This window comes from Rhineura floridana, chromosome 5 (genome assembly GCF_030035675.1).
Source record: "Rhineura floridana isolate rRhiFlo1 chromosome 5, rRhiFlo1.hap2, whole genome shotgun sequence".
Lineage (NCBI taxonomy): Eukaryota > Metazoa > Chordata > Lepidosauria > Squamata > Rhineuridae > Rhineura > Rhineura floridana.
In genome coordinates this window covers 133533508-133559977 of record NC_084484.1, presented here as the reverse complement: position 1 = coordinate 133559977, position 26470 = coordinate 133533508, and the positions used below count along the sequence as shown (strand labels likewise).

The window sequence follows — 26470 nt, the reverse complement described above, 5'->3', positions numbered from 1 at the left end:
AGCATGTGGGAGGAGTGAAAGACAAATAAATGGAATTGGCATTTCATTAGGGATTAAGAACATAAGAAGAGCCCTGCTGGATCAGGCGAATGGCTCATCTAGTCAAGCATCCTGTTCTCTCAGTGGCCAGCCAGACATAAGGATATATGAACTCAACAACACTTTCCCCTTTTGTGAGTTCCAGAAAGTGGCATTCAGAGGATACTGCCTCTGGCAGTGGATTAACATGTCTGTTATTAGTATTCTGAATGTATGAGGGATCTGTCCTGGATGGTAGGGAAGTATCTGCTATAACTCCTGTTTTTTGTACATTGCTACTCATCCTAAATGTTCATATGTTCACATCTACCCTGCACTTGCAAAATAACATAACTTCAGTGCTGGCATAAAAACATAGTGATCTAGTGCATCATCCAACAGTCCTCATCCGAAGCATCTTTTTGCTTATAATAAAAATCTTAGGTCAAGATTGTTAACATCCAGATATACATCTCTTACTGGGGGAAAACACTTAAATTAATCCCTATGGATTAAATATTTAGGTTTATAAACTCATGCCAATTAATTTCAATTCATAACACTTGGTTAGCTGAGCAAACTAAAGTGTCTTCCTTTATTATGCAAGATCATTTGTATAAGCAAGATATTAAAATGAAAAGCTTTAATCTCCCTAGGGGATTTATATCTTTACAAGTTAACATAGTATGAGGTTATTGTTTCCAAACAAACAGAAATTACTTTTAAAGCATAAACTTAAATGTTTCAATTTTTCTTTTTTAAATGTTTCAGTTTTTCCACAACAGAATATTCACAAGGTCACAGTAACCTTCTGAGTAAGAATTTTGGCTGAACGGTGCCCACACATTTCAATGGCACAGCAGCAGTGCAGGTGGGATTGCTTCCAGCATAATATATGGTTGACAAATAACAAAATGTATTTAGAAGGGCTCCAGGCATATCCTTTCCTCTGCAAGTTCACTGTAGCATGTAAGACTTCTGCAGGAAGACTTCAGGGAGGACTGTGTCCTATGTGGATTGTTCACAATCTATGACATATTTTTATTTATACATTATAAAGTGTTAAAAATCTTTCCAGTTTCTTCATCCAGCAAAGCAGGTATGCTTAACTGTGTGTTGTTAGTATTCATAGGAACCAATGTACTTAAGATTATCTTAATTCAAACTCTCTTCTAGGAAGCTGTCAATGTCTTCTGGATTATTTATAAGAAGATGCTGAAACAGAATGCAGGAAATAGACATTATTATAACATTAATAGGCTCCAGGAAGAGTCATCAGCTCCTTAGGCCCAAACTACACATCACAGGCAACTGTATGTGCCTGAGGGTCCCTGCAGCCCAGAGGGGCCCCTCATGGGCCCCTCCTTAAGGTAGGAGGGTGGCATGCCCATTCCGTTATCTGCAGCATCAGATCCTGCAACCTGAGCCTGCTGCAGAGCGCGGAGAATGAACTCACAGACACCCCCCCAATACAAACAGTGCAGGCTTCCGTAAGGCTGCCCGCATGCCCCACCTACCTTTCCCATCAATGTGAATGCCGTACACACTGTGTGTGCATGCCTGCCATCACCCAAGATGGCAGTGGGGACTTCCCTAAGGGGCTGATGCTCCCGCCACCATCTTGGTTGATGACAGGCATGCACAATGTCATTCACCTGACATGAGAGGTAGGTGGGGCACATGGACAGGCTTATCAGCACACCACCTATATGGGGGATGTTGGGCTATGGTGGTGCCGGCCCTGTATATAATAGCCTTGTTAGAACATGAAAACTAAACTGCAAGGCACCTGGGAGGGAAAGTCACTGTGGGAAGATGATTGGAAGAGGGAAAATGGTTGCTGGGAAAAGTGTTAAATGCCCCTCCCTAACTATCCTTTCACCCTGGGAATCACCTTTTCTTTCTTCTGACACGGCCATTGGGCTACTTGTGTCTTTGTGTGACATGTCGTTTGGGTCTTAACTTTGGGCAAAAACATTTATATAGTTTTTGTAAATATATTTGCACAAACTCATATCCAAGGAGTTTATGTTCTCATGAAGGCAAAGTGAAGAAAAATACACAAGACAAATGGTTAAATAGCAAAATCAGGGAAGCAACTGTCAGTGCTGAAGAGTATTTCTAAAACTATGATGTAGTGCTGGCTAATCTGTAATCCTCAAACTGCTAACTCCTAGAGTAATCACACTGAGTAAGAAGTTTGAGTACTGCAGCTCAAACTACTTTTTAGAGATGTTTCTATGAAAACATCACAACCTTGGGATATCTTTACTATTTTCTCCCCCCCCATGTATTACTGCAATACACACACACACACACACACACACACACACACACACACACACACACACACACACACACACACACACACACACACACACACACACACACACACCTTTAAAATGACTTTCCTTAGCCACCCTGATTAAATTGAACCCCTCAAGGTAGATTGCTCTCCTACCATTTCAATTTATTAATCCCATGACTGGTGGAACAATCCTATACTTACGTGGAGGCTGGCTGAAGGGCCTTACGAAATGGTGTAAACATTGGTCCACCAACAGGAAGATAGTCATAACACTGGAGGTTCCCTGGTATGCACGTGGAAAGCTCCACCCACACACATTCCCTTTCAACAGTGCTCCACCCACAGAGGGTGGGGAGGAAGAGGGACGTGTTGTGGCTGAGCATGAATATGCCACTTCTAAAGCCCTGTTGTCCCCCCAACACATCCACTGGGCAGGACTGGCACAGATAATAATAATACAGAGAAATATGCCCCCCACCTGTTGTCCCAGCTGCAGCAAACCAGCAGAGCTATGGATTCTTATTTTTTTTATTTATCATTACATTTATAGCTCACCTTTCCTCCAAGGAGCTCAAGGTGGCTTACAAACATGGTTCTCCCCCTCACAGTTTTATCCTCCCAACAGCCGTGTGAGGTAGGTTAGGCTGAGAGAGAGTGACTGGCCTAAGGTCAGCCAGTGAGCTTCATGGCCGAGTGGGGATTTGAACCCTGATCTCCCAGGTCCCAGTCCAACACTCTAACCATTATGCCACACTGGCTCTAGCGATGTGCATCACCTCAGTGTGTATCCTGCATTATAAAGCGAATCAAAGTTTTTGATTGCTAAGTTAAGAAGTCATCTTGAGTTGGACCAGGAGCTCCCTATGTCCAAAAAATGCACAACTGTTCCCCATTACCACTGTCACCACAAAACAAAACCAAGTCGACAGGAAGTGGAGAATTGGGGGCAGCGGCAGATGGCATGGTGGGGCTGCACCACATACCTGACCTCTATCTGGCTGAGTCGCTGCAGCACCCCAGGATAGAGCGGGGAGGGCGCAATGGTGGGAAGGTTGGTGTGATGCAAATGCACTGGTGGAACCAATCTGCTGCTCCTGCTGACCTGTATGCACTGTGCCCACCTTGTCCCTCTCTACCCTGGTATGGTACAGGGACTCAGCTTGATGGAGGTCAGGTGAGTGGTAGAGCCCCACCATGCCGCTGCTGGGCGGGAGAAATCATTTATTTTAACCAACATTTAACCATTTATTTTAACTAACTCTTAATCACATTTAATCATTTTCCCACAGCATTCCAATCACAGTGATTTGGGGGATGAACCACGTTTTTGATTTTCACAGGGATCTGTCCCTTGTCCTGTTAAAGTCAATAAAGAAATCTCTCTTTTCCAGGAAGAAGAGGATGCATTTCCAAAAATCCAGTCTTGAAGTTACCACCACTCAGGAGGGCTGACTATGCCTGCCAACTGCATCCAATTCTGCAGAAAACGGCCTTTGGCCAAAAAGCAATATAAGTAACTATAATAACACAACAGAAAATGAGAAAGGTATACACCTTTCCTTTGTTTTTAAAAATCAGACTTAATGTTTCCCTGCAAAAAAATCTCCTGGATGAATCTGTCTACAAATTGGCAGGCTTAATCCACTCTGGAGGGTGTATTACAATTGTGAAATTTCTGTGAAAAGGAAAAAAAAGTTACGGCTGTTTTTAGATTCCCCATTATAGTGAATGAAGGAAAAAAGAACTTTGTTTTGAACAGATCTAGTTCAGTCCTGAACAATGAGTTGAACTGGAAAGACACAGAGTGGCTCCAAAACAGATTGGGCTGTTTCCCAAAGCTATAGCTATAGATATAAGTTGAATTTTCTGGCTGGTGTACAATGGATGTGTGTTGAATCTGCTAGGAGATCTTTCCCACCACAAATGACCCATAGCATTGCTCTCCCTATGTTGCAGCCCAATAAGTATATTAAAATGGACCCCGTTTTCTCAAACACAGTGAAACCAGTTAATAACATTAGAATAAATTGTCAGCCCTTACAGGATGGATTTTCAATAGCAGTTGTGCCATTTTCTTCCGAAGATGCTCAAGGCTTTCTTCTGCCCCTGTTATTTGCACTTCACATTGACTAATCTCTCTTTCAGTGGCAAGTATGGCTTGAAGGCCATGCTGTTTTATAGACTGGATCTTTTCGGAAAGTTGTCCTTCGTATTGCAAAAAATACTGTAACATACATTGACACTTGAAATTAAGTGCAGATTTAAAAAGTAATTTTCTTTTACGCTCTGCTATACAATTTGTTTCTCCCACCACTAATCAGAAAGCAAGACATGTCATTCGTTTTTTAATGTGTTGCTCAGCCATTTTATGGAAGGAACTCTCTTTTTCCATAGCAGAATATTGGAGAAGGTATAAACTTATATAAAGGCTACAACGATTTGGGCTTAAACTATGGCACTGTTCAGTTGTTTTAGCTGTTTTTGATTTGGAAATAAGGAATCTCTCTTGTATGAAACACAGGCCTATTGGGAGAAGGCAAAGATCAGCGGTACAGCATTTGATTTGGAGACATAAGGTGAAATTTGTGGCATTTCCAGCAAAAGGCTCTCATGAAGCAAAACTAGGGAAAGGCCTCTGTCTGAAACCTTAAGGAAGCTTATAATAGAGTAGATAATCCTAGGCTGGATGGTTAGGGGGTTGGTCTGGATGATGTCTTTGGGTCTCCTTCCAGCCTGTGATTTTGAATCTGTACAGATGGAGTTGTAGCAGTCAGTTTTTTTATTAAGTTAATGGTCCGTCAAGTACCCAATCTACATGTCTAAAGATTTGCTCCAAAGAAGATATGAACAACTGAGGTAGGCCTCCCCCCCTCCTATCTGAAAGATTGTCTTACCCCTTATATACTCAGTCGATCAATGCGCTCTGCAGGTGAAGGCCTCCTACAGATACCATCTTATCAGGAGTTCTGTTCTCCACAACATAGGAAGCAGACCTTTCATGTTGTGGCAACTACCATTTGGAATTCCCTCTCCTTAAATATTAGACAGGTACCATCTCTGTTATCTTTTTGGGGCCTACTGAAGACCTTCCTCTTTCCACAAGCCTTTTAAGTAGAGACCTTATCCACTAATAGGCAACAAAACCTTGCAGTTCAAAACTTACCTATAGTCAACAGATATTTCTATCAAACTTTAAAAAGCAGGGAAATTGGGGAGCTATAGTGAATGCACCAGGGGAGCAGGAGACCTGACCTCCTCTTTGAGATACTGTACTGCCCTACAAATTTGTCAAAATGCAAACTCAATGTGGGTTGGTCCTTCACAGTCGAATCCACTTCCTGTGTAGTTTGGAAGAATTTGATAACACGTGCCTCTGGGCGGAAGGGCAGGAAATAAATAAATAAATAGACAGACAGATAGACAGGCTTTTAAGGGAGGCTTCCTGAAGCCATAACTTGGGATCCAACACAGACAGCAAGGCAAGCATTTCTGTGTCTTTCTCACTCCCAGCTCCACATCAGACTCAAAAACACACAGGCCTCTATATCTTAGGGCCAAGAGAGGCCTGTGTGTTTTTGAGTCTGATGTGGAGCTGGGAGTGAGAAAGACACAGAAAGGCTTGCTGTCTGTGCTGGATCCCAAGTTATGGCTTCAGGAAGCCTCCCTTAAAAGCCTAATGGGGAAGAAAGATCTGTTGGAGTGTTAATGCTGTGAGCCCCATCTTATGCTCAGATTGTATATAAAACCATATATCCTAAGTACACCACAGCCTCCGCTGACCATTTCAAGGTAACTGAAACCTGGGTAAGCACAGGGGCCCCTGGAAGTCTCTCACTGCTTGGAGATTGGGGTGCAGGCAACAACAGGATGATTATAAACAACTTCATATTATGTCCATATATTGGGAAAATCTATGCTGCTGACCACTGAAGATTCCTCCAGCTCTGAACAAGGCAGTCAAAGTGCAGATCACAGCTCAATGATCAACCAATGACCATCAACTCTAAGCCCACAAGAACTGCCTTACAGGACCACACCCAAGGATGATGTAGTTCAGCACTTGGCTCCCAACTAGAACATGACTTTGTCCTTTTGTTTGCCCTCAGAGGTAATAAAAGGTATGTTACCTCAGAAGAAAGAGGTTTGATTCTGGGTAGTTGTTATAAATAGCTATTAATAGGCCTTTCCTCCATGAATTTCCTTTTACAAAGGGGTAGCTTAGTGACAATCAAAGGTATGTCAAGAAGACATGGAGTCAGCCCCTCATAGGATAAGGTTTAGTGGTGACATGAGAATTTTACTATAAGATGAACACTTAAAAATGACCTCCCCTCCAATAGTTGACTCGTTTTCAGAATATATCATACATGTAATCATCTATCTTGAACTAAGAAAAAGAATAGAAAATTACAGTTGTGGACAGGGCATTCCACATTGGGATTGTGGTGCATGCTGCCATTTTTCCCCTGTGCCTTTTCCCATTAGAAACTTCACCTCCAAGTTGCTATCTGTCCCCCAATGTTTCATGTGCTACAACAGACGGGGGGGGGGACAGAAGAGTCAGTCATCTTTACCCCCCCCAATGCATTACGGTCCTGAACTGGATCCCTCTATATGTGGCTTCTATTTCTTCAAAAAAGCAAGCTTAGAATAGGCTTTCATATGTCCAATGTATTATCCATCAATGATGTCAAGGGAGGTGAGGCAGTGATTAATTTATCAATGGCTCTGCCATCCCCTCTAGAGGGAAGCACTGCTCCTGAAATTATAAGCATATGGAGATACAAGTGAAGTTGCTTACTGGTGACTGAAGGGCACTTTACACATGTATAGAAGTATTTATCTTATTTAAAGGAAAATGAAGGGGCATGGCCAGATAGAAAAGGAAGATGCTAAATGGGCTTGGTGAAAAGAGGAAGGGGGACACTGCAATTCCTTTTCCTGTTTATACCACTAGTAATCATTTTATGTGGATGATTGCCAGCTGGGTTGCTGTAACATGGAATGGTTGCTTCAATTGCATGCACTCCATATATCTATTCCACTGAACATACAAATCTGGGTCTTAGGTCCACCACTCTGCCACTGACAGCCACCCAGTTCCAAAGTAGTGGTGAAGCTGGAACTAACTACAGGATAGGATACCATACCATATCAATATTGGCTATATAATACATCTCTTAATGGTATGGCCCTTAACAGCTACAATTTTCCAGCATTTTAGAAATTGAGTAAACAAAAGCTAAACTGAACGGGTTTTTTTGTTCTTATTAACGGAACGTCTGTAACGAAGGCTGTTCATTTTATACATTAATTAAAGAGCCAGTCTCTCACAAATTGAATTTCTGTTAATAAATCTCACTTTTATTTCTTTTCCGTAGCATGCCTGAACTTACAAGATCTGAACAGGGTGGTTCATGACAGATGCTATTGGAGGTCACTGATTCATACTGTCACCTAAGTCGTGATCGACTTGAAGGCTCATAACAACAATAACAACAACAACAACAAATTATGCCTGTTATTGATCTGGTAGGAAATCAATTCAGGTAGTATTAATTAGCCATATTAAATATATTTTACCTGATTCATATCCAGAGGAATAGTCTCACGCTGCTCAGAATCCTCTTTCAGCTATTTGTATAAATAAAACAAAATGCATAGGCTCAGAAAATGGCACAAGATGTGAAAATCTTGTACAGTAAGACCTAAATCAGTAGTACAAAACCTGTGCTCCCCATATCCACCCACTTGGCCTTTTCCTTAGGCAAGGGCAAGTGAGGGGAAGTGTTGGGTGTTACTTCCCAAGGGTGATTCTCTGCCTTTGTGCCCGTTTGTGGTTGGAGACCCAACTATCTGGCAGAGAGAGAAAGAGAAATGGGTTGATTTTTCCTGTGGGTCAAGGCATATTTGAGGGTGTGTGGGTAAGGCAGGCAGCATCAGATTCATTTTATCATACTATTTCAATACATTCAGAACATTCAGAATGATCCATGCCAAGCCTTAGTCTAAAATAAAATCATACATGCTAAAATATGTGAAATGGAAAAAAAGTAATAAACACAGTAAGTCAAAATAATTTGCTTATGTTAAGAGTCTAATTACATACCAGCAGAGGGGGGAAATACCTAAAATATCACAACCACAGCCTTATCTAGTATGATTTTCTAATGGAACTATAATGAATTTTGATGTTCTATATGTAATGGTCAGGCAATAGATCTAGTAGTTTCATGTGATTTGCTTCTCTTCTAATTGTTTACAAAAATGGTGGACTGTATCTTGCTCATAACTCCATATACGTTTCACATTCTAATTAGAAAATATAAGAGATCCTCTATGACTAACACATTAAAGATATACCCCAGAACTCTGAGCAGTGTTGCTTATATGACCAGCATGGCCCACCAAACAGCACATTTACCGAGCAATCCAAACTATAGGAAGCCAGTGTAATTTATACTGGTCTAAATTAAGCTGGAGTAAATTATCCCTATTCCAAACTCCTTTCAGGAGTGGGGCTACTGTCTGCTGGGCCAGCCCCCGAGCCTGGCAGAGAGAAAACAAGCCTTTAAGTTTGACTTATGCCACCCTTTTTGCCAGTGTAACTTCCGCTGTGTTGCTAGGTCGTATGACCGAGCTGAAAGGAGTTTGGAAGAGATGTCTCCTGCCTCAACCTCACCTTGCTTCTTTTCAGGACTTACTGTATATTCCGGCGTATAAGACGACTTTTTAACCCTGGAAAATCTTCTCCAAAGTCGGGGGTCGTCTTATACGCCGGGTGTCGTCTTATTAGGGTTGCCATATTGCCCGGATAGCCGGGTTTTACCCGGATTCTAAGCATGCCACCCGGCGCCCGGCTAGCCCCTTAGGTGGCCCGGATTCTCAGCTTTCATTTTAAAAAAAAAAAGTTTCTAGGTGGTGCGGTTCTTGAGATATATATAAAAACGTCAGGCACCCCCCCCCCGGTTAAATCTTTTTTTAAACTACTGTATAGCACTTCGTAGCTTTAACCCCGCCCGTTCAGGATTTCAGCCAATCAGTGAAGTGTTTGTTTGGTGGCAGTGTCTGCAAAACTTCATTGCGAGGCCAGAAAATGGTGGTTTCCCCTCCTGTTTATCGGAAAATCTCATAAATTGGGTAGGTATATACATTTCAGTTTTTCCCCCTGTTGTGTGTAGGAGTCAGATCCTGGGCAGTGTTTTGAAAACCTTCCCAATAGTTGCTTTTGGGGGTAAAAACAGTGCTAATCCCATATGTCCAGAGTAAATCCTATTGAATTCAGTAGGAATTACTTTTGAGTAGACATGATTATGAATGTGCTGAAAATCAATGGGACTTTGGAGTGAATGTAAAAAAGAATTGTGTTTGTGTTCTCTTTCTGCCCCCCCCCTACGTCCAGTCGCCTTATACGCCGGAATATACGGTACCTAAACCTCGGTTGAGATGCCTTCAGCTGAGCCAGGATGGAGGACTTATATCAGTGTATCTCCAGCTGAGCCAGGATGGGGACTTCAGCAGGCGTAGGCCCAGCTGAGCAAAGGTTCTGCTGGAGATCCACTTATTTCACCCCCTCACCCCTGTCCAGGTGGATCTTGGCTTTGGATTGCTCCCCGAGTTGAGTTTGAGAAAAGCAATCCTCAACTTTCTCTTTGAATCAAATTCTCAAAGTACTGGTGCAGGAATAATCAGAATCCTGGTGATATTAATGGATTCCCACTGGTCTGCGAGTGGGACTTGCATTTTATTTATCTTGTGTTTATTTTTGACGTTTCCCGCACCATTCAGTAGGTTCCTGAGAGACTTACACACACAAAAAAGCAAATTAGCATCGCTAATTGCACAGCTCCTTGGCCCATCTTATAAATAGAAAAATAATATAGCCTAAGGGTCAGGATTAGGGATGGGGGATCTGTCAGTTTCGGTTCTCCCCGTTTCTCATTTTTCCAATCTTAGATTCAGTTCTCCACATTTCTGAAGCAATTTGTGGTTTTTTTTATCCTCATGAAAATTCTTCAGCATTTTAGTGCACATTTCTCCTAATAAACACATATTTATATGCAGTTTTGGCTAATGTACACATTTTGTGCAAGCAATTTCTCCTAATACAATACATTGTGTAAGTTATTTTCAGTAATGTATTCATTTTTATGCACCCTTTTATCTAATATATGCATTTTTCAAACATTAGTTGGAGAACTGCATCACAAAATTCACATACGTGCACATTTTGAAGGATGGCTTTGTTTTGGTTCTCATATTGAAAAGTGTGAATTTGATAGATTGCCACCCTGGGCTCCTACTGGGAAGAAGGGCAGGATATAAATCAAATAATAAATAAATAATAGATTTGGCTTTAAATGCAAACTGAATCAGATTTCTCCCCCATTCCTAGCTGGAATTTAGCTTTTCTTGGTACAAACATGAAAATCAATTTGGTGCAGTCAGACCAGCACTGGGGGGACTCAGGTACAAAGCTCCCACTCAGCCTTCACTGGGTAACCTTGAGTTACTACTATCTCTCAGTCTAACCTAGACTTTGCAACCTGTGCTGCCTTGGCTGGGGTTGATGGGAGTTATGGAGGGTAGCAATTTCTGGAAACTGCAGGAGGGGAGAATGCTCTTGTGCTCAGGTAGGGCTTGTGGGCTTCCCATGGGCATCTAGTTAGCCACTGTGAGAACAGGATGCTGGACTAGATGGGTCACCTGCAGGCTCTTCTTGTGTTCTTATGAACCTATCAGGTTGGCAAAGGCTGGTCTAACCTATCTCTAGCTGTTGTGAGGTTAAAAGTTGTGTGCGTGTGTGCGCGCATGAACTATGCATGCCACTCAGAGAGCTCCTTGGAGGAAAGAAAAATAATGTAAATAACATAATAATCATGGTTGCCTTGGCATAGAGATTTCTTTAAAAAAAAAGAATACAGAATCAAAATAACAGTTCACTCTTAAATTTTTTATTATTTGCTCGCATTTGCCAAATGGATATCGAGAGGCAGAAATTCCAAGTGGTTAAGAAAATACATATTTAGAGCAAGTCTCCTGAAGCTGGACAGACAAAGCAGCAACCCCAGACTTTGTCCTAACAATATCCTCAGCACAACTTGTGTCTCATAAGTGACAACTGTGGTACAGTGTTGTTCTGTATTGACTAATTATAAATACTTTAGCATGTGATCACAGTTTTTATTCAGATCAGAAGTCCACTCACCTTGAACATAAATAAAATATCTTCAGGGGACAACGACATAAGATGTTCTCTTGAGATATCACATTCAGGTAAAAAATATAGCAGGATCTCTCTGGAAAGACAACAAATGAAAGAATCACAACAGATCTCTCTGTCATAGGGTCAAAATACTGAAAGCTAAAGTTGCAGGTTTCTGTCCACCTGATTTAAATCCCCATCTGATAAATAAGGGATAGGCAACTTGTTGCCCGAAGGCCACATGAGGTCCTTGGCCTAATTTAAAAAGCCCTCTGCAAGCAATCACTTTAGGACTCTTGCAAGAGGGATCTGTCCTTGCTGGAGGGGGGGAGGGGGGGGAGGGAGAGGGAGGGAGAGAGAGAGGGAGGCACTATATATTTAAAGCACTATCATACCACTTTAAACAGTCATGTCTTCCCCCAAAGAATCCAGGGAACTGTAGTGCTGAGAGCTGTTAGGAGACCCTGCCCATTCTCCCCACAGAACTACAATTCCCAGAGTGTTTAACAGTCAATTCTTCTTCCCAAGGAATTCTTAAGAAATGTGGCCCTCAATGGGATGAAAGGTTGCCCATCCTGCTAAAAATGTTTTATTTAGAAGAAAGTTCCACTAAAACTAGTGTTGGGGGGGTGGGTGGCTGTGTCATTCTGTTGCAGCAAAAACAAAAGGTGTTGCAGCACCTTAAAGGGTAATGGCAGTATCCAACTAAACAGTTCTGGAAGCACAAGGACTTTGGGCTGTGAAACATAACTTCCTCTCCGTCTGCTTTCCCCGTGAACCCCTAAATATGTTCTCGGTTTCCCCCCAATCCCTTGGAGTAGATTTAGGGAGGTACAGGGGGAACGGAAGGGAAGTTCAGTTGTGCAGTCAAAAGTGCTTGTGAAAGTGGAAGTGTTTAAGCATCCCTTTTGTGATCCAGCAAATGCTCCTGCCAGAGGGAGGAGTGGGGCAATTTCTACCAATTCCCCCTGCAGCCCTCTGCATCACCCCTCACTCTGTTCTGGAAACTGCCCCCATGTGCAGTGGATTTTCAGAGGGCACTGGGGCCTGCAGAGCAAAGGGAGGAGAATCGGTGAAAATCTCCTTCCTCCCTTTCATCAGTGGGGGTGTTCCATGAGTGACACTCAGTATCCAAGCCAATCTCCCTACAGAATAAGCTTTGATGGGCTAGAGTTCACTTCAGTTGTCTGACAGAAGTGAATTCATTCACAAAAGCTTAGACCAGAGTTTCCCAAAGTGTGGTACGCGTACCCCTGGTGGTACACGAAAGGGTTTCAAGGGGTACGTGGCTGAATGGGTTTTTTTTGTACTTTATCATTGGGTTTTATCGGCAAAAAACGTGTGTGTGTGTTCTTTTAAGAGAAAATAGAGTCCTTGTGATTTCTCCAGTTTCTCACACAATCATGTGCGGGAAGATCAATATAATAACAGTGGTTTATCCCGATGTTATTCAACGCGTAGTCTCTTTCGCTCTCAATGCATTCCTTGTCTTTTTGTGCACCCCTCCAGTTTCTCATAAGACTCGGATTCCCTCGCAATGACTTTGGCCACCAAAAAACGCTTCTACAAACAGACAGATGGCACCACAAAGATATTTATGCGTATGCTCGACTACAAAAATGTTCACACCGGGAAGTGGGGAAGTGGGTTTTTTTCTCTATCTTCAGCCCTGCAGCGGCCATCTCGCCAGCCACTTCCCTCTTGGGGAATCTCCCGCTCTTCGGCTGCAGAGCGTTTTTTTTCCCCCATCCTGCCTGGCCTGCCCGCTCATCAGCTGTGAATTTTAGGCGGGAGGTTTGAACAAAAAGAACTGACTTCATTTTGGTTAAGCATTAGTTCTGAATATTCAGCTCTATCGAATAAAGCTGTTAAGTATCTTCTCCCTTTCCCCACATCGTATTTGTGTGAGGTAGGATTCTCTGCGCTTGTGAACATCAAAACAAAAAAACAAAACCGAATTATTGATGTGGAGCCCCATCTTCGTCTTAACATCACAAATATTGAACTGGGTATCGCCGCACTAATATCTGGTCACAAGCAGGTCCATCCCTCCCATTAAACAGTTGTTTTGTATTGACAATTTTAATACCAAAAAAGTATTACTCTTTATTTCCAGAATGGTTTTTTTGTTTGAATAATAGTTATTTTAATTATTAGTATATGATTTCTATATTTTTGAATATTTATTTTTGTTATATAAATATTATTTCTATTACTAAAATGTTTATTACTTACTTTGTATTTATTTTTTTTACAAACATTTCATATACAATTATAGGAATTATGAATGTGTTGTAATACCTTACTCCTCTCCCAATTATTTTTGTGAAAGTTGGGTACGCTGGTAAGATCAATGTCTCAAAAGGGGTATGCGCATGTTGTAAGTTTGGGAAACACTGGCTTAGACCATAATATAGGGTTGCCAGGTTCTTGGCCTGAGACTGATCCTATACCTTTAGGAGAAGAGAAAGTCAGCCAAGTGCAGGTGTTCTTGCAACGCTCTAATTAGAAAAACCACAAGGTGGAATTCTTTCTTCCCCCTACACAACTTTTAAAGATACAGAAGACCTCTTGGTTGCCAGGCCCGGCCTCCAAGAGGTCTACTGTATCTTTAAAAGTTGTGCAGGGGCAAGAGAGAATTCTACCTTGTGGTTTTTCTCATTACAGAGTTGCAAGAACACCTGCACTTGGCTGACTTTCTCTTCTCCTAAAGGTACAGGATCAGTCTCAGGCCAAGAACCTGGCAACCCTACCATAATAACAAGCTTAAGTGTTTAAGGTGCCACAACACTGCTGAAATTGCTGTGACATACTGTCAAGTAAATTGTTTTAGACTCATATAGACCAATCCCAAGCACTGGACTCCTTCTGAAAGGAAGGGCAGGATAATCTGGATTCAGACCTGGTTTTGGAACAGAATCAGCCTTGGTCACCCTGATGGATGACCTTTATCATAAGAGAGACCGGGGGTGTGTGCAACCCTGTTACTGTTGCTCAATCTCTCAGTGGCATTTGATACCATTGACCATGGTATTCTTCTGGACTGACTCAGTGGGATGGGTATTGGAGGCACTGTATTACAGTGGTTCTGCTCTCACCTTCAGGGTCACATCCAGAGAGTAACACTGGGGGAATGTTCCTCAGCCCCCTAGCACTTGTGCTACGGGGTTCTGCAGGGTACTAGTCTCTCCCCAGTGCTATTCAACAACTATATGAAGCTGTTGGGAGCTGTCATTAGGAGTTTTGAAGAAAGGTGTCAACAGTATGCTGATGACACTTAGCTCTGTTTCTCCATAACATCTGAATTAGGAGAGGCTGTGAATGCTCTGGATCGTTATCTGAATGCTGCAGTGGACTGGATGAGGGCCAATAAACTGTATTTGAATTCTGGGAAGACGGCAGCTCTTTGGGGTTCCCATGTCCGGGAGATAAGCAGGTTACCTGTTCTGGATGGGGTTGTGCTCCTTCTAAAGGACCAGGTCTGTAGCCTAGGGGCACTCCTGGATTAATCTTTGTCATTAGAGGCCCAAGTATCCTCTGTGGCTAAGAGTGCCTTTTACCAGCTTTGTCTGGTTCGTCAGCGACTGCCACTCCTGGACAGAGATAGCCTGCCCTCTGTAGTCTATGCATTGGTAACCTCAAGGCTGGATTACTGCAATGGCTCTATGTGGGGCTCCCCTTGGCTTTGGTTCGGAAGCTCTAGCTGGTGCAAAATGCAGTGGCCAGACTGCTGATGGGAACACATGGCTGACAACTTGTGACACTTTAAAACATCTGCACTGGCTGCCTTTCTGCTACCGAGCCAGGTTCAAGGTCCTTGTATTAATTTACAAAGCCCTGATCGACTTAGGTCCAGGGTATTATCTTAGTATATCCCAGCTCGATCATGGAGATCATCTGCAGGAACAGCTTTGATTGTCGCCGAGTTGGTGAGGCTCATTTAACATCAACACAAAATTGAGCCTCCAGTGTCATCAGCCCAGTTCTCCAAAACACTCTGCCAACAGAGATCCAGCAGGCACCTTTTGTTTTAACATTTAAGTGCCTGCTGAAAACCTTTCTGTTTCACCAAACGTATGCAGGCAATTAAGAATATGCTTTTTTGTAACATTTGACCTTTGTTTTTATTGTATTTTTAATATTTTTTATTCTATGGTTGATGTTGTTTTTAATGTGTTGTAAACCGCTTTGATGTTTTTAATGAAATAGCAGTATACACATATTTTTAATAAATAAATAAATAAGCATGTTCCCACTGTGTCCTGTGTGAGGCCCTCCTGGGCCAGTATTGGGCATGGGCAAGTATGCTTGACAAGAGCCACAGCCCATGCCCAATAGTGGCCCAGGAGGACCTCACACAGGACCATTCCAATGTCAGTTCCACAGAGTATATGTAATTCATTAAATATTTCACAGTCCAAGAGGCCCATCATTCAACTGTCATCTTGATTCATATTTAGCATGAAATTAGGTCACAGAAAGGTCCTTGTTACGATACAAGGACACCACATTTTGCTGCAAGACTGTGTCTTCAGGAACACTTACTTGATGCGAGCTGTTAATGTTTCTATCATTTTGCTGACAGGAATGCTCTGGGGATTCTCACACGTGCGTGGAACTGCATCATTAGACTCCTGCACAAGAACTTGCTCTTTGCTGTCTTCTTTTGAAGCCTCTGCGGAGCCACTGAATAGACAGATCACAAAGATCATTTCAAGGATTATATGCCTCCTTCCAAATAGGGACCATAGTTGGGTGGCAGAACACAGGCTTTGCATGCAAAAAGTCCCAGGTTCAATTCCTGGCATGCAATCCCAGATCAGCAGCTATTTGTCCTCAAAGGCATGCAATCCTAGGTGTGATGGTTGTACAAAAGGCCTCTACTTGAGACCCTGGAGAGATGTTGCTATTCAGAGAAGACAGTACTGGACTAGAAGGGTAAACCTAGTTGCCTTATTTCAAGTCAGACCATTGGTCCATCTAGCTCGTTGACTGGCAGGAACTCTCCAGGGTTTGTGGAAGAAGTCTTCCCTGGCCCTACCTAGAGACCCCATATGCTCTACCATGGAGGAACAGCCCTTTCCCCAATTTCCATCCTCCTCAGGGTTCAGCTTCTGCTTCTATGTGCAGCTTTATCTCCTGGCTTCTTTTTTCTACAGTGCTCCAACTGTGCTCTCTAGCTCCCACCTTGTCCCAGCTCTTGTCTTGCAGTGTTTCAGCCTCCTCTTTCTATTGCAGTATTTCAGTTGCCTATTGGCTATTTTTTTAAAAACTCCCCATATATACATTATTTTAGTTCCCTACTGTGATGTATACATTGTAAATACATTAAACCCAATGTCTTGTCTGTCGAGAGTCAAGGTACACTCACCTTTCCAAGTCCGCTGGTGGCAAATCCTTTTTCTCAAAATTAACACAACTCTTTAGGAGATTGTCCTCCTTTTCATCACACTGTTCCTGTTTTTCTTCATGTGATTTAAACATTTAAGAAAAATAACACATAAATTAAATTTAACCAAATGGGCAGGTCTGGATGGGGGAGCCCCATGCAAGTTGTAGTCAGGTTTCTGAAGGAAGTGTGGGAAAGATGGCTGGCTCAATGTTACTGGGACTATAAAGTATTCATTACTTGGGTCTCCACTAATTTCGAATCTGGATACAAACATACATATGGGTCAAGTCTCATATTAGGGATCAGGCAGATTTAAAAAAAAATTAAAATCCACATTGTGGACTGGTCTGGAAGGCTACATGTTTCTGTGGAAAATCCACAGATTTCTTAAAAGAAAACCTTTGGCGAGGGGTTTCCTGAAGTGACAGCTGCAAACAACAAGCTCAGGCACCACTAGCACTGTGGGCCTTGAGAAGGCATGGAGGCCTTGTGGAGGGCCTGCTGCTGGGGTCCACAGCCCTAGGAGAAGAGATAAGACTGCTGCTCAGCTGCTGCAGTGGCCACATGGAGAGAAAGGGCCTGGTGGCGTGGCTGGTGGTGAAATGGAACGGCCTGAGCTGCTGCTGAGGACAGCTTGTTCTGTGGCCAGGTGGTAGAGGATCTGACCCCCAGGTGGAAGTTATGGCCTCTGGCAGCTGGTCAGACCCTCGGAGCACTCCAAAAGGGCAGGCATAACTCAGGCACTCTGTGGGGTCAAAAAAACAAAAGAGCAACAAGGAAAAAAAAATCTGTCTTGGAGGAAGACAGGGAAGTTTCAAACTGGATGAACAAAGAAGGCAGCAGAAACAAACAAAGACGAGTTGGGAACTGTATTCTAGTTTGACGGAATGCAGATAGATTGGGGTCAGCAAGTGGATCCTAACCCTATCTCATATACATTTTGCTAGAAGTCACATAATACCATTTGCAGTCTGTGCAAATATATTCTGAACTGTTGAATGCCAATGTGAAGGGGACATTGATGCATTACTGCTGTGGTGAAGAATTCTCTAGTGGACTGCGCAGACACACACCAATGACTTTTTCAGTCTGCACATGATACTAGAAGCCTTTCATAGTGCCTGAGATCATAAAAATAGGGACCTCCACCCATCTTGATCACTTATGCTATTCTGTTACCATCTGGTTACATATGAGTCCTCAAACACAGCTCTGCCTTTAATTTCCCTTCAAAGCATTATAAGTGGAGATACTGGCTATGATACATTCATATGGAAATACAGGAAAAAAGTATCCTACTAACCCAAAGATGACTAATTTTACCTTTGTGCATGAAAAAGTCTTCATGCTTTGACAAATCTTCAGTCTCACTGTCAGATACTATAACCTGCAATGTAACATTTTGATTATGAAGAGAGCTTTTCATGAAATCTTTAGAAATACATGAATCCTTGGCATAGGGAACCCAATTAGATACATAATTTCAACTTGGCAGTTAGACTTTTAGTAATCCCCGATTTCTTTTTAACCAGTACCTCACCCATTGTGCTACACGCCTCATTGGTATTTGAATATATGGCTTCAAATTAAATTTGCCAGAAGTCATATTGGTGCATTATATTATTATTATTTTATTCATTATTTATATTTTATTTATTATTAATATGTTGTCTTCTTTAGGGCTGTAGTAAATCAAGCAAAGATTTGTTATGCATTTCCTAGAGTAGTGAGAAGTTCCAGAGGCAGTGTCACCTAGGACTGGCTTCTTTTGGAGGAGCCAATACATTTATTTATTTAGGTAATATTTGGTTTAATAACAAATACACAAATTGAGCATAGGTGGAAGGATGCAGCATAAACATTCCTACCAGGCAACATATCTGCCACTACACATCAGGTCTTCCATGATGTGCAAGAAGGAATGTGAGGAAGGTTTGCATGTTTCCTCCTTCTCTCACTTCCTCCCATGTGGCTAGGAGGAGATTTTTAAAAGTTTTTTTTGAAGTTTTTGAATTTTCACTTCCACTTATGATTAGTCGCAGCTTGCTATGTTGTCTGTATCTAGAATGGTTAACTAACTATGGCTAGTTTAAACAAGACAGCTTTAGTAACTGTGGTCTGAAGCTGCCTTGCCTGAATCTAACCATAGTTAATGTTAACCACAGGTTGTTGGTCTGGACAATGAGACAAACCACAGTCGAGCAAAAATGGAAGTGAAAGCTTCCACATTTCTCTTCCTGGCTATGAAAGATGAGGAAAGGGGAGGGGAAGAGCATAAGGCTGGTTCTTGCTGTGACTAATTCCTGCCCATGCACATTGCACTAAAGTACAGTTCAGCATGATGTGTGAACAAGACCTCTGTCTCTGTTCCAAACTGCTTCTGTTGTCCCCCCCCCTCACACAACCCCTTGGTTTTAAATCAGCCTCTCTGGTTAGTGAGGTTGGGGGAAGTCAGGTGCTCAGCTACCACCCATCCATTTACTCCCATTGAGAAAACACTGATCACCCATCCTGGGCCATTAGTAACACCATAATCAGAGGAAAAGATTATTCTGCACATTATCATCCTGTTCTTGATATTCACATGTTTAAAATAATTCTTGTTGTGGTGCTCAGTACATTCTTCCTAGCCAATTTCCATCTGTCTCTACCTCCCCTCTGTCAAGTGACTTTCAGGACCTTCTCCTGGGATGCATCATCAATTGCTAGCGCAACTGCAGTTTGCCCAATTGGTGAGACTCCACAAGACTGGGAGGGAAGGCTGTTGCTGTGTCACAATGTTATGCACATTTGCTTTGCAAGGATCATTTATGCTCTTTGACCTTGAAATATGTTAATAAATATGCTGAAGAGGGATTATCCTTTAGGAGTGCCTCTTGACACCTCCTAATTTGATACTGATCAATTAAAAATTATTCTTGTAGGGGGAGCTCTACACTCAAATATCAGAGAAGATTTCCTGAGTGACATCATGCACAGAAAGCAACACAAGGTTTTCTATCACATCTACATTTCAAATTTGGTCTTTGGGGACCTAGTAACACTGATTTTAATCTCTTGTTATTACCCCTTGTATGGCCCTCGATGACCTACACAAATCTTAAGTGATTCTAAGATGTTTGTTTTGCATTATTTTCTGGAAGCCATTTCTGAAACTTTCTGATTTTTTCTCATTATGTTACTTGCTAGCACCACAGCCTCCCAGAGTAATTGTAAAATGTAACATCTGACATGTGTTAAATGTCATGTCACTTTCTGGCATTCTTTTCGTTTTGAATAGATCACCTGCTATTTACAGTAAGTGGCAGGAACATAATTAACTCAGAATAGTGAACTCTTATAAACATGTGCTAATTACACATGCATAATACAGTTTATGAACTGCCTTTTTCTTTGCCAGAGGCAATATATATTTCTAGACAACCAAAAAGTCAAGTAGATGAGCCACAAGTAATTAAGTATTTCAAAGCAGAGGTTTAAAGTGCTCAAAGCAGTCAGCTGAGTATTAGGGATTTTAAGTAATTTAATCAACATCTATGCTACATTTTCTGCAATGAAAATTGTTTTTGGTGCCAGTATTACAAAAACAGGCAAGTACATTTTTTAAAAAAGAAATGTTTTACACCTGCCAAGTGTACAGGATATACTTTTAAAAGCAGCAATTATCCAAGGGATGGGGTGCATGTGGTATGTGGATTTCAATATAATCTCATCTCAAACTATGTGTGTGAGACACATTTGTTTAAATCTAGATGTGCCCCAATCAAGAGCAAAAGTGCCCCCTACCCTCTCCAGCACTTTTCTCCCAGCCAAGGTCAACTTTTGACGTTGGAGCCAGATTGTGAGATGTAAACCATGGTAGAACAAGGGTTAACCACTCCTTACATGCCTGTTTTGCTTCAAAAATTAGATACCCATCCACTCTCGTTATATGTGACTGGAGCAGATCTGGGTTTAAATGGATGGAACCTCCTCCCTTATTATGGTGTAGCATGAGCTTTAGGATCCAGACTGGTTTATACAAGAAAGTAACAAATTGGTTCTTACACAAATGACTTCTGGCTCACTATCTGCTTCAATTTTGATGAACTCAAGCTCTTCATTATTTGACTGTTCATCTTGTATTTCAAGAGGTAACACCTGCATTAGAATTAGAACAATTACAGTAATTAATTATAGCTCAACAACAATCATATGCGTGTTTGGCATATAAATGAAGAAGCTGCCTTCCTCAAGATAAAGTACTAATGTAAACAGAGTAGCAGGTCCATTATTAATAATGATTATGACAAAATTTATTGTCCCAAAAGCTACATACGGCACTCATAAATGTAGTAATAGTAATAATTGTAGACCGTGTTGGGCAGATATTTGAAGGAGAAAAGAGTCTAAGTGCAGTAGTAAAAAAAGAAACTGCTGTTTCATACATGCAGATGCATCATCTGATTTCTCTGCACTTGGTGACGGGGGGCTGAAGGTATGTACTGGCTCCATTGAAAAACATGGCACATGAAGGATTAGAGAGTTCTAGTTGCACTGTTTGATATGTGATGGCCATTCAAATATGCAACTGACCATTGGATCATCACAATTATCTAGATAGGAATATATGCATCAAGCAGCCCAAGACTTCGTTGATCAGGATACCTAACATTCCTTCCTAAAGACCTACATCTCCTTTTCTCTGAATTTGCAAATATATCCCCATCCTTCTCTATTGACTATTCTGTTCTGTTCTTTCTGTCTCTTAATCACATCAAAATCCAAATTTCATCCCATGAGTCTGTTCATTTAAGCCATGCATTAACGAATAAAAGGATGTGGTCAAAACCAACATGCAAAGTAGAGTTACAATTATAAAGCACACCAAATATTGTGAGGCCTACTGATTGTCTGCAGCACACTCTGACATATACTGTACCTTTGATATGTTGTGATCCTTCCTATCTTTCAGCACTGAAAGGAAATATTTTTCTTCCTGACAAGGATGCTGTCTCCTTTGAGAGTGAATAGCTTGCTTTGCAGGTAGCTGCTTTTGATGGCTTAAGTGCCATACGTTTCCTTTATTTGTACTACTCTTAATCAAACGTCTGCAGGCTGGATATGGATCTTTAGAAATAGTTTTCTTCTGGCGCACTGTCTTCTTGACATATGAAAGAGAAATTGGTGTCACTTTTTGAGCTTGTTCATTCAGGAATTAATATTAGAACTGTTATATTGGGGAATTAATATTACACACACACACGTTTGATTCATGAGAAAATATAAACTGTGATTTGCTTGAGAATAAATCTAAAGTACATAGATGTTCCTAGAAGTAAGGCAGAGGTCGCCAAAATATTTATTTTGCTGAATAGTCTTTCATGGCAGTTCAGGTTTGGTGAGCACTTGTTGATTTACAAGGGTGGAAGAACAAATCATGGACCTTAAAAATTCTTGTCTTGATGGGGACTTCCCGGAAGGAGTGCTGGCTGGTGATTGTCTCTGAGTGAGCTCTATCTCAGAGGAAGCTTATTTCAGTTAAAAGCCAGTCAAGAGGAATTTTTGACTGGCGTAAATGTTCTCCAAGATAAAAGGGGAACCGAAGAGATTATCCACGGAACTCCGTCGAGCTGTAGATTGTTAGATTTGATCAGGAATCCCCCTGAGATAAGAAGGCATTTCTAGCAGCGGAAGACAGAGTCTGGATTTCCAACAGGCTGTGCTGAAAGTAAGCAAGATGTTTTTTTCTTTCTCTTTTAAAAACGTTTTTAACGAGCTAGCCTCCTTCTGTCTAAATCTTATCAACTAACTTAAATTACTATCGTAAAAGAGACTTGTTTACGAATCGGCAACTCAGAAACTTGGGTGACTCACACTTTTTTCGTATTATACAAAGCTAAGGAAGAAGGGAGCAATTCAAAGAACCTGCTTTATTTTTTATGACAAAAAGCTGGCTTAAAGCTGGAATTACAAAGATTAAACGGATAAGAGGCAACTTATTAGATAAGATGATTTGATTATTTGAAGGAAATATATCTGAGAATATTTTTTTTATTTTGGATTAATTTTTTTCTTTTTGAACGAATCTGCTGTTCGTGTATCTTACTAACTGCTGGATGCTGAGAACTGGATTTGTTTTACATTTCTGAATGTGCTGGAGATAAGAACTGTGTTGGTTAAACAGGCCTGGAATATTAACTTTTTTGTTGCTGGGAGAAAAGAAACTGTTTGCCTCTACATTGGCTAATAATAGAAAAGGTTTTTTTTTTTCTTCAAGAATGACAACTAGGAAAACAGCCAAAGTTTTGGAGCGAAGAGTTTCAATTGATACACAGGAAGGGATGGACATGTTCCAGAAAATTATGGAGGGATTTAGTGATTTTAAACAAGAGTTGAAACAAGAGATGAAACAGGACAGACAACAAGTTAAAGATGAATTTTGCAATATGAAAAAGGATTTTAAAGATTTACAAGATCATATTAAAACAGAAGTGGGTGAGATTAAAAATAACATTGGGCAATTAACACAGGATGTAAAAAATGTTAAAGATAAGGTGCAAACCTTAGAGAATAGAATAGATATTACAAATATGGAATTGGAAAAAATTTGGACTATATTGCTGTTATGGAACTTAGAGATAAAAAACATTGCTTGAGATTCCGTGCAATTCCTGAGGAAACAGGTGAAGATATCAGAGAGAAAATTGTTAATGTTTTGGCAAAATCCTTTGACAGGAACGAAGATCGGATGGAATTTGAAATAGACAAAGTTTATAGAATTAATTCCAGATATGCAACAATAAAAAAAATCCCAAGAGATGTGCTTGTTTATTTTTTTAAAAAGAGGACCAGAGATATGGTTTTGCAACATCATTTTAACAATGTCTTCAAAATTGATGGTAAAGAAATACAGGTGATGAAGGAAATTCCTGTTAGGCTTCTACGTAAGAGAAAAGATTACGCTTTCTTCACAGAAAAACTTAAACAATGTAAAATTCAATTTAGATGGGATGTTCCAGAGGGAGTGATTTTTACATTTAGACAACAGAAGTATCGATTAAATACTGTTCAAAAAGCAAGGGATTTCTTGAGAAAAGCTTCGAAAGACATGGAAGAAGATAAACTCAAAAATATGGATATAATTCCTGGGAAACAAAGTCAACAGAAACAGGTAGAGGAAGAAAAGGATGATGATGGATCAAAGGGAGCAACAGGCATAGACTTTTCTAAAATACATGCTTAAAAATGGATTACAAATATCTAACTTGGAATATAAATGGAGCCAATTCGTCGCAGAAGAGAAAGTATTTCATTATTTGAAAAAATTAAAATTGGATATAATTTGTTTACAAGAAACTCATATTAAGAAGATTCTAAATATTTAATTTGTAAAAATTTGGGTGAAGAATTTATTTCGGCAGGATTCAAAAAAAAATGGTGTGGTTCTTTATATTAATTCACAATTGTCTCCTAAATTGATATTATTGGATGATAGTGGCAGATTTGTGGGAGTTGAAATCACCAGTCAGGGTACAAAAATTTTGATAGTGGGCATTTATGCTCCTAATGAAGATAAAACAAGGTTTTATACTGATGGAAAAATTATCAGAGTTTGCATATGATCATTGGTGTGTCATGGGTGATTGGAATGGGGTAATTTCACCAAAAATGGATAGACTTTCTGAGAAAAATATTAAAGAGACACAGGGCAAATTGCTGAAGATCTGTTTCGAATTGATGGAAAATTTAGAATTGGTGGATGCTTGGAGATATATAAATGACAATGCAAAGGAATTTACTTACTTTTCAGAAAGACATAAAACATTTTCGAGGATTGATATGATTTGGATGTCTAAAAATTTAGTGAAAGATATTTCCAAGATGGATGTGTTACCAAAAACCTTTTCGGATCATAATCCAGTGATATTGACTTTAAAAAAAAAATCTTGGATTTAGATGGAGATTAAATGAATCTTTATTACAGAATGATAAAATAGTGCAGGAATGTAAGAAGAAATTAAAAGAGTTTTTTGAACACAATTTACATAAAGGAACAGATGAAAATATTGTTTGGGATACAAGTAAAGCATTTATGAGGGGATATTTTATTAAATGTAATTCTGAATTAAAAAAGAAGAAACAACAAAAAATGCAATTGATCTTGGAAGAAATAAAACAAAAAGAGGAAGAATTGAAAAAGAATCCAACTAAAGCTTCTACTGTAAATCAAATTAAAATGTTACAGAAACAAGTGTCAATGCTGACAGTTAGAGAAATTGAAAGGAAATTAAATTTTGCTAAACAAAGGACTTTTGAATTTGCAAATAAACCGGGGAAATTGCTAGCATATAAATTAAGAAAAGAACGACAAAAAAACTTATTTTAAAGATACAAGGAGATGAGATGATGACAGACAATTTAAAAATCCAAAGGGTTTTCCATCAATATTATTCAACTTTGTACAAGTGTCAGGAAATTCCCTCAGAAAAAATAGAAGAGTATATATCCAAACAGAATTTGCCTAAAATTACAGATCTTCAGAGACAAGCTATTAATGGTCCTATTACGTCAAGAGAAATATCTGACGCTATAAGTAAAATTAAATTAGGAAAGGCGCCAGGACCGGATGGACTATCAGCAATGTATTACAAATGCTTGGAGGAGGAACTTTTACTACCTTTACAGTATACAATGAATTCTATTTTACAAGAGGGGAAGATACCGGATAGTTGGAAAAATGCCAATATAACATTAATACCTAAAGAGGAGCAGGATTTAACTAAAACAAAAAATTATCGGCCAATATATTTACTGAATAATGACTATAAAATTTTTACAATGATTTTGGGTGAAAGAATGAAAATAACATTGCAACAATTTATTCAGGAAGATCAAGCGGGGTTTTTACCTAAAAGACAATTACGTGATAACGTCAGGAATGTTTTGAATGTGTTGGAATATCTAGAACAACGAAATGACATACAAGCTGCTTTGATTTTCTTGGATGCTGAGAAAGCATTTGATAATTTGAATTGGAAATTTATGTTTAAGGTTCTAGAGCAAATGGACTTTGGAGATAATTTTATAAAATGGATCAGATCGATTTATACATCACAGAAGGCACAGATAATTGTCAATGGGAATTTAACGGACTCATGTGAAATACAAAAGGGTACAAGACAGGGATGTCCATTGTCCCCCCTTCTATTTATTCTGGTTTTAGAAGTGCTGCTTAGAGACATAAGGCAAGACAAAAGGATTTCGGGAATAAAGATAAAAAAAGAGGAATATAAATTGAGAGCATTTGCTGATGACTTGATAATTGTATTAGAAAATCCCTTGGAAGGAATCAAAGTATTGATGGATAAATTAGAAGAATTTGGACCATTAGCAGGATTTAAGATCAATAATCAAAAAACGAAGATGTTGGTGAAAAAAATATCTTTAAGAGATCAAAAAGAGTTAATGGAGAAGATAGATTTTAAAATAGAAGAAAAGGTGAAATATTTAGGTATCATTATGACAAATAAAAATTCAAAGTTGTTTCATAATAATTATGAAAAAC

At 40.1% G+C, this 26470-nt stretch overlaps 1 protein-coding gene across 2 annotated transcripts in view; it reads right to left on the bottom strand.

Moving 5' to 3' along the window:
• Positions 1–615: 615 nt before the first annotated feature.
• Positions 616–26470, bottom strand: part of MORC1 (MORC family CW-type zinc finger 1) — a 95155-nt gene continuing 69300 nt past the window's right edge. Inside the window, exons 19-27 of one of the 2 annotated variants that reach the window (XM_061628103.1) lie at positions 21845–22066; positions 20971–21063; positions 18247–18310; positions 16903–16996; positions 16077–16217; positions 11535–11625; positions 7910–7960; positions 4368–4550; positions 616–1233 (exon numbers count right to left, since the gene is read on the bottom strand). In XM_061628103.1, the coding sequence (XP_061484087.1) occupies positions 1174–1233; positions 4368–4550; positions 7910–7960; positions 11535–11625; positions 16077–16217; positions 16903–16996; positions 18247–18310; positions 20971–21063; positions 21845–22066 (999 nt within the window). In that variant the 3' untranslated portion in view covers positions 616–1173. The remainder of the gene's footprint in view (positions 1234–4367; positions 4551–7909; positions 7961–11534; positions 11626–16076; positions 16218–16902; positions 16997–18246; positions 18311–20970; positions 21064–21844; positions 22067–26470) is intronic. The other variant, XM_061628104.1, reaches the window with a different exon arrangement.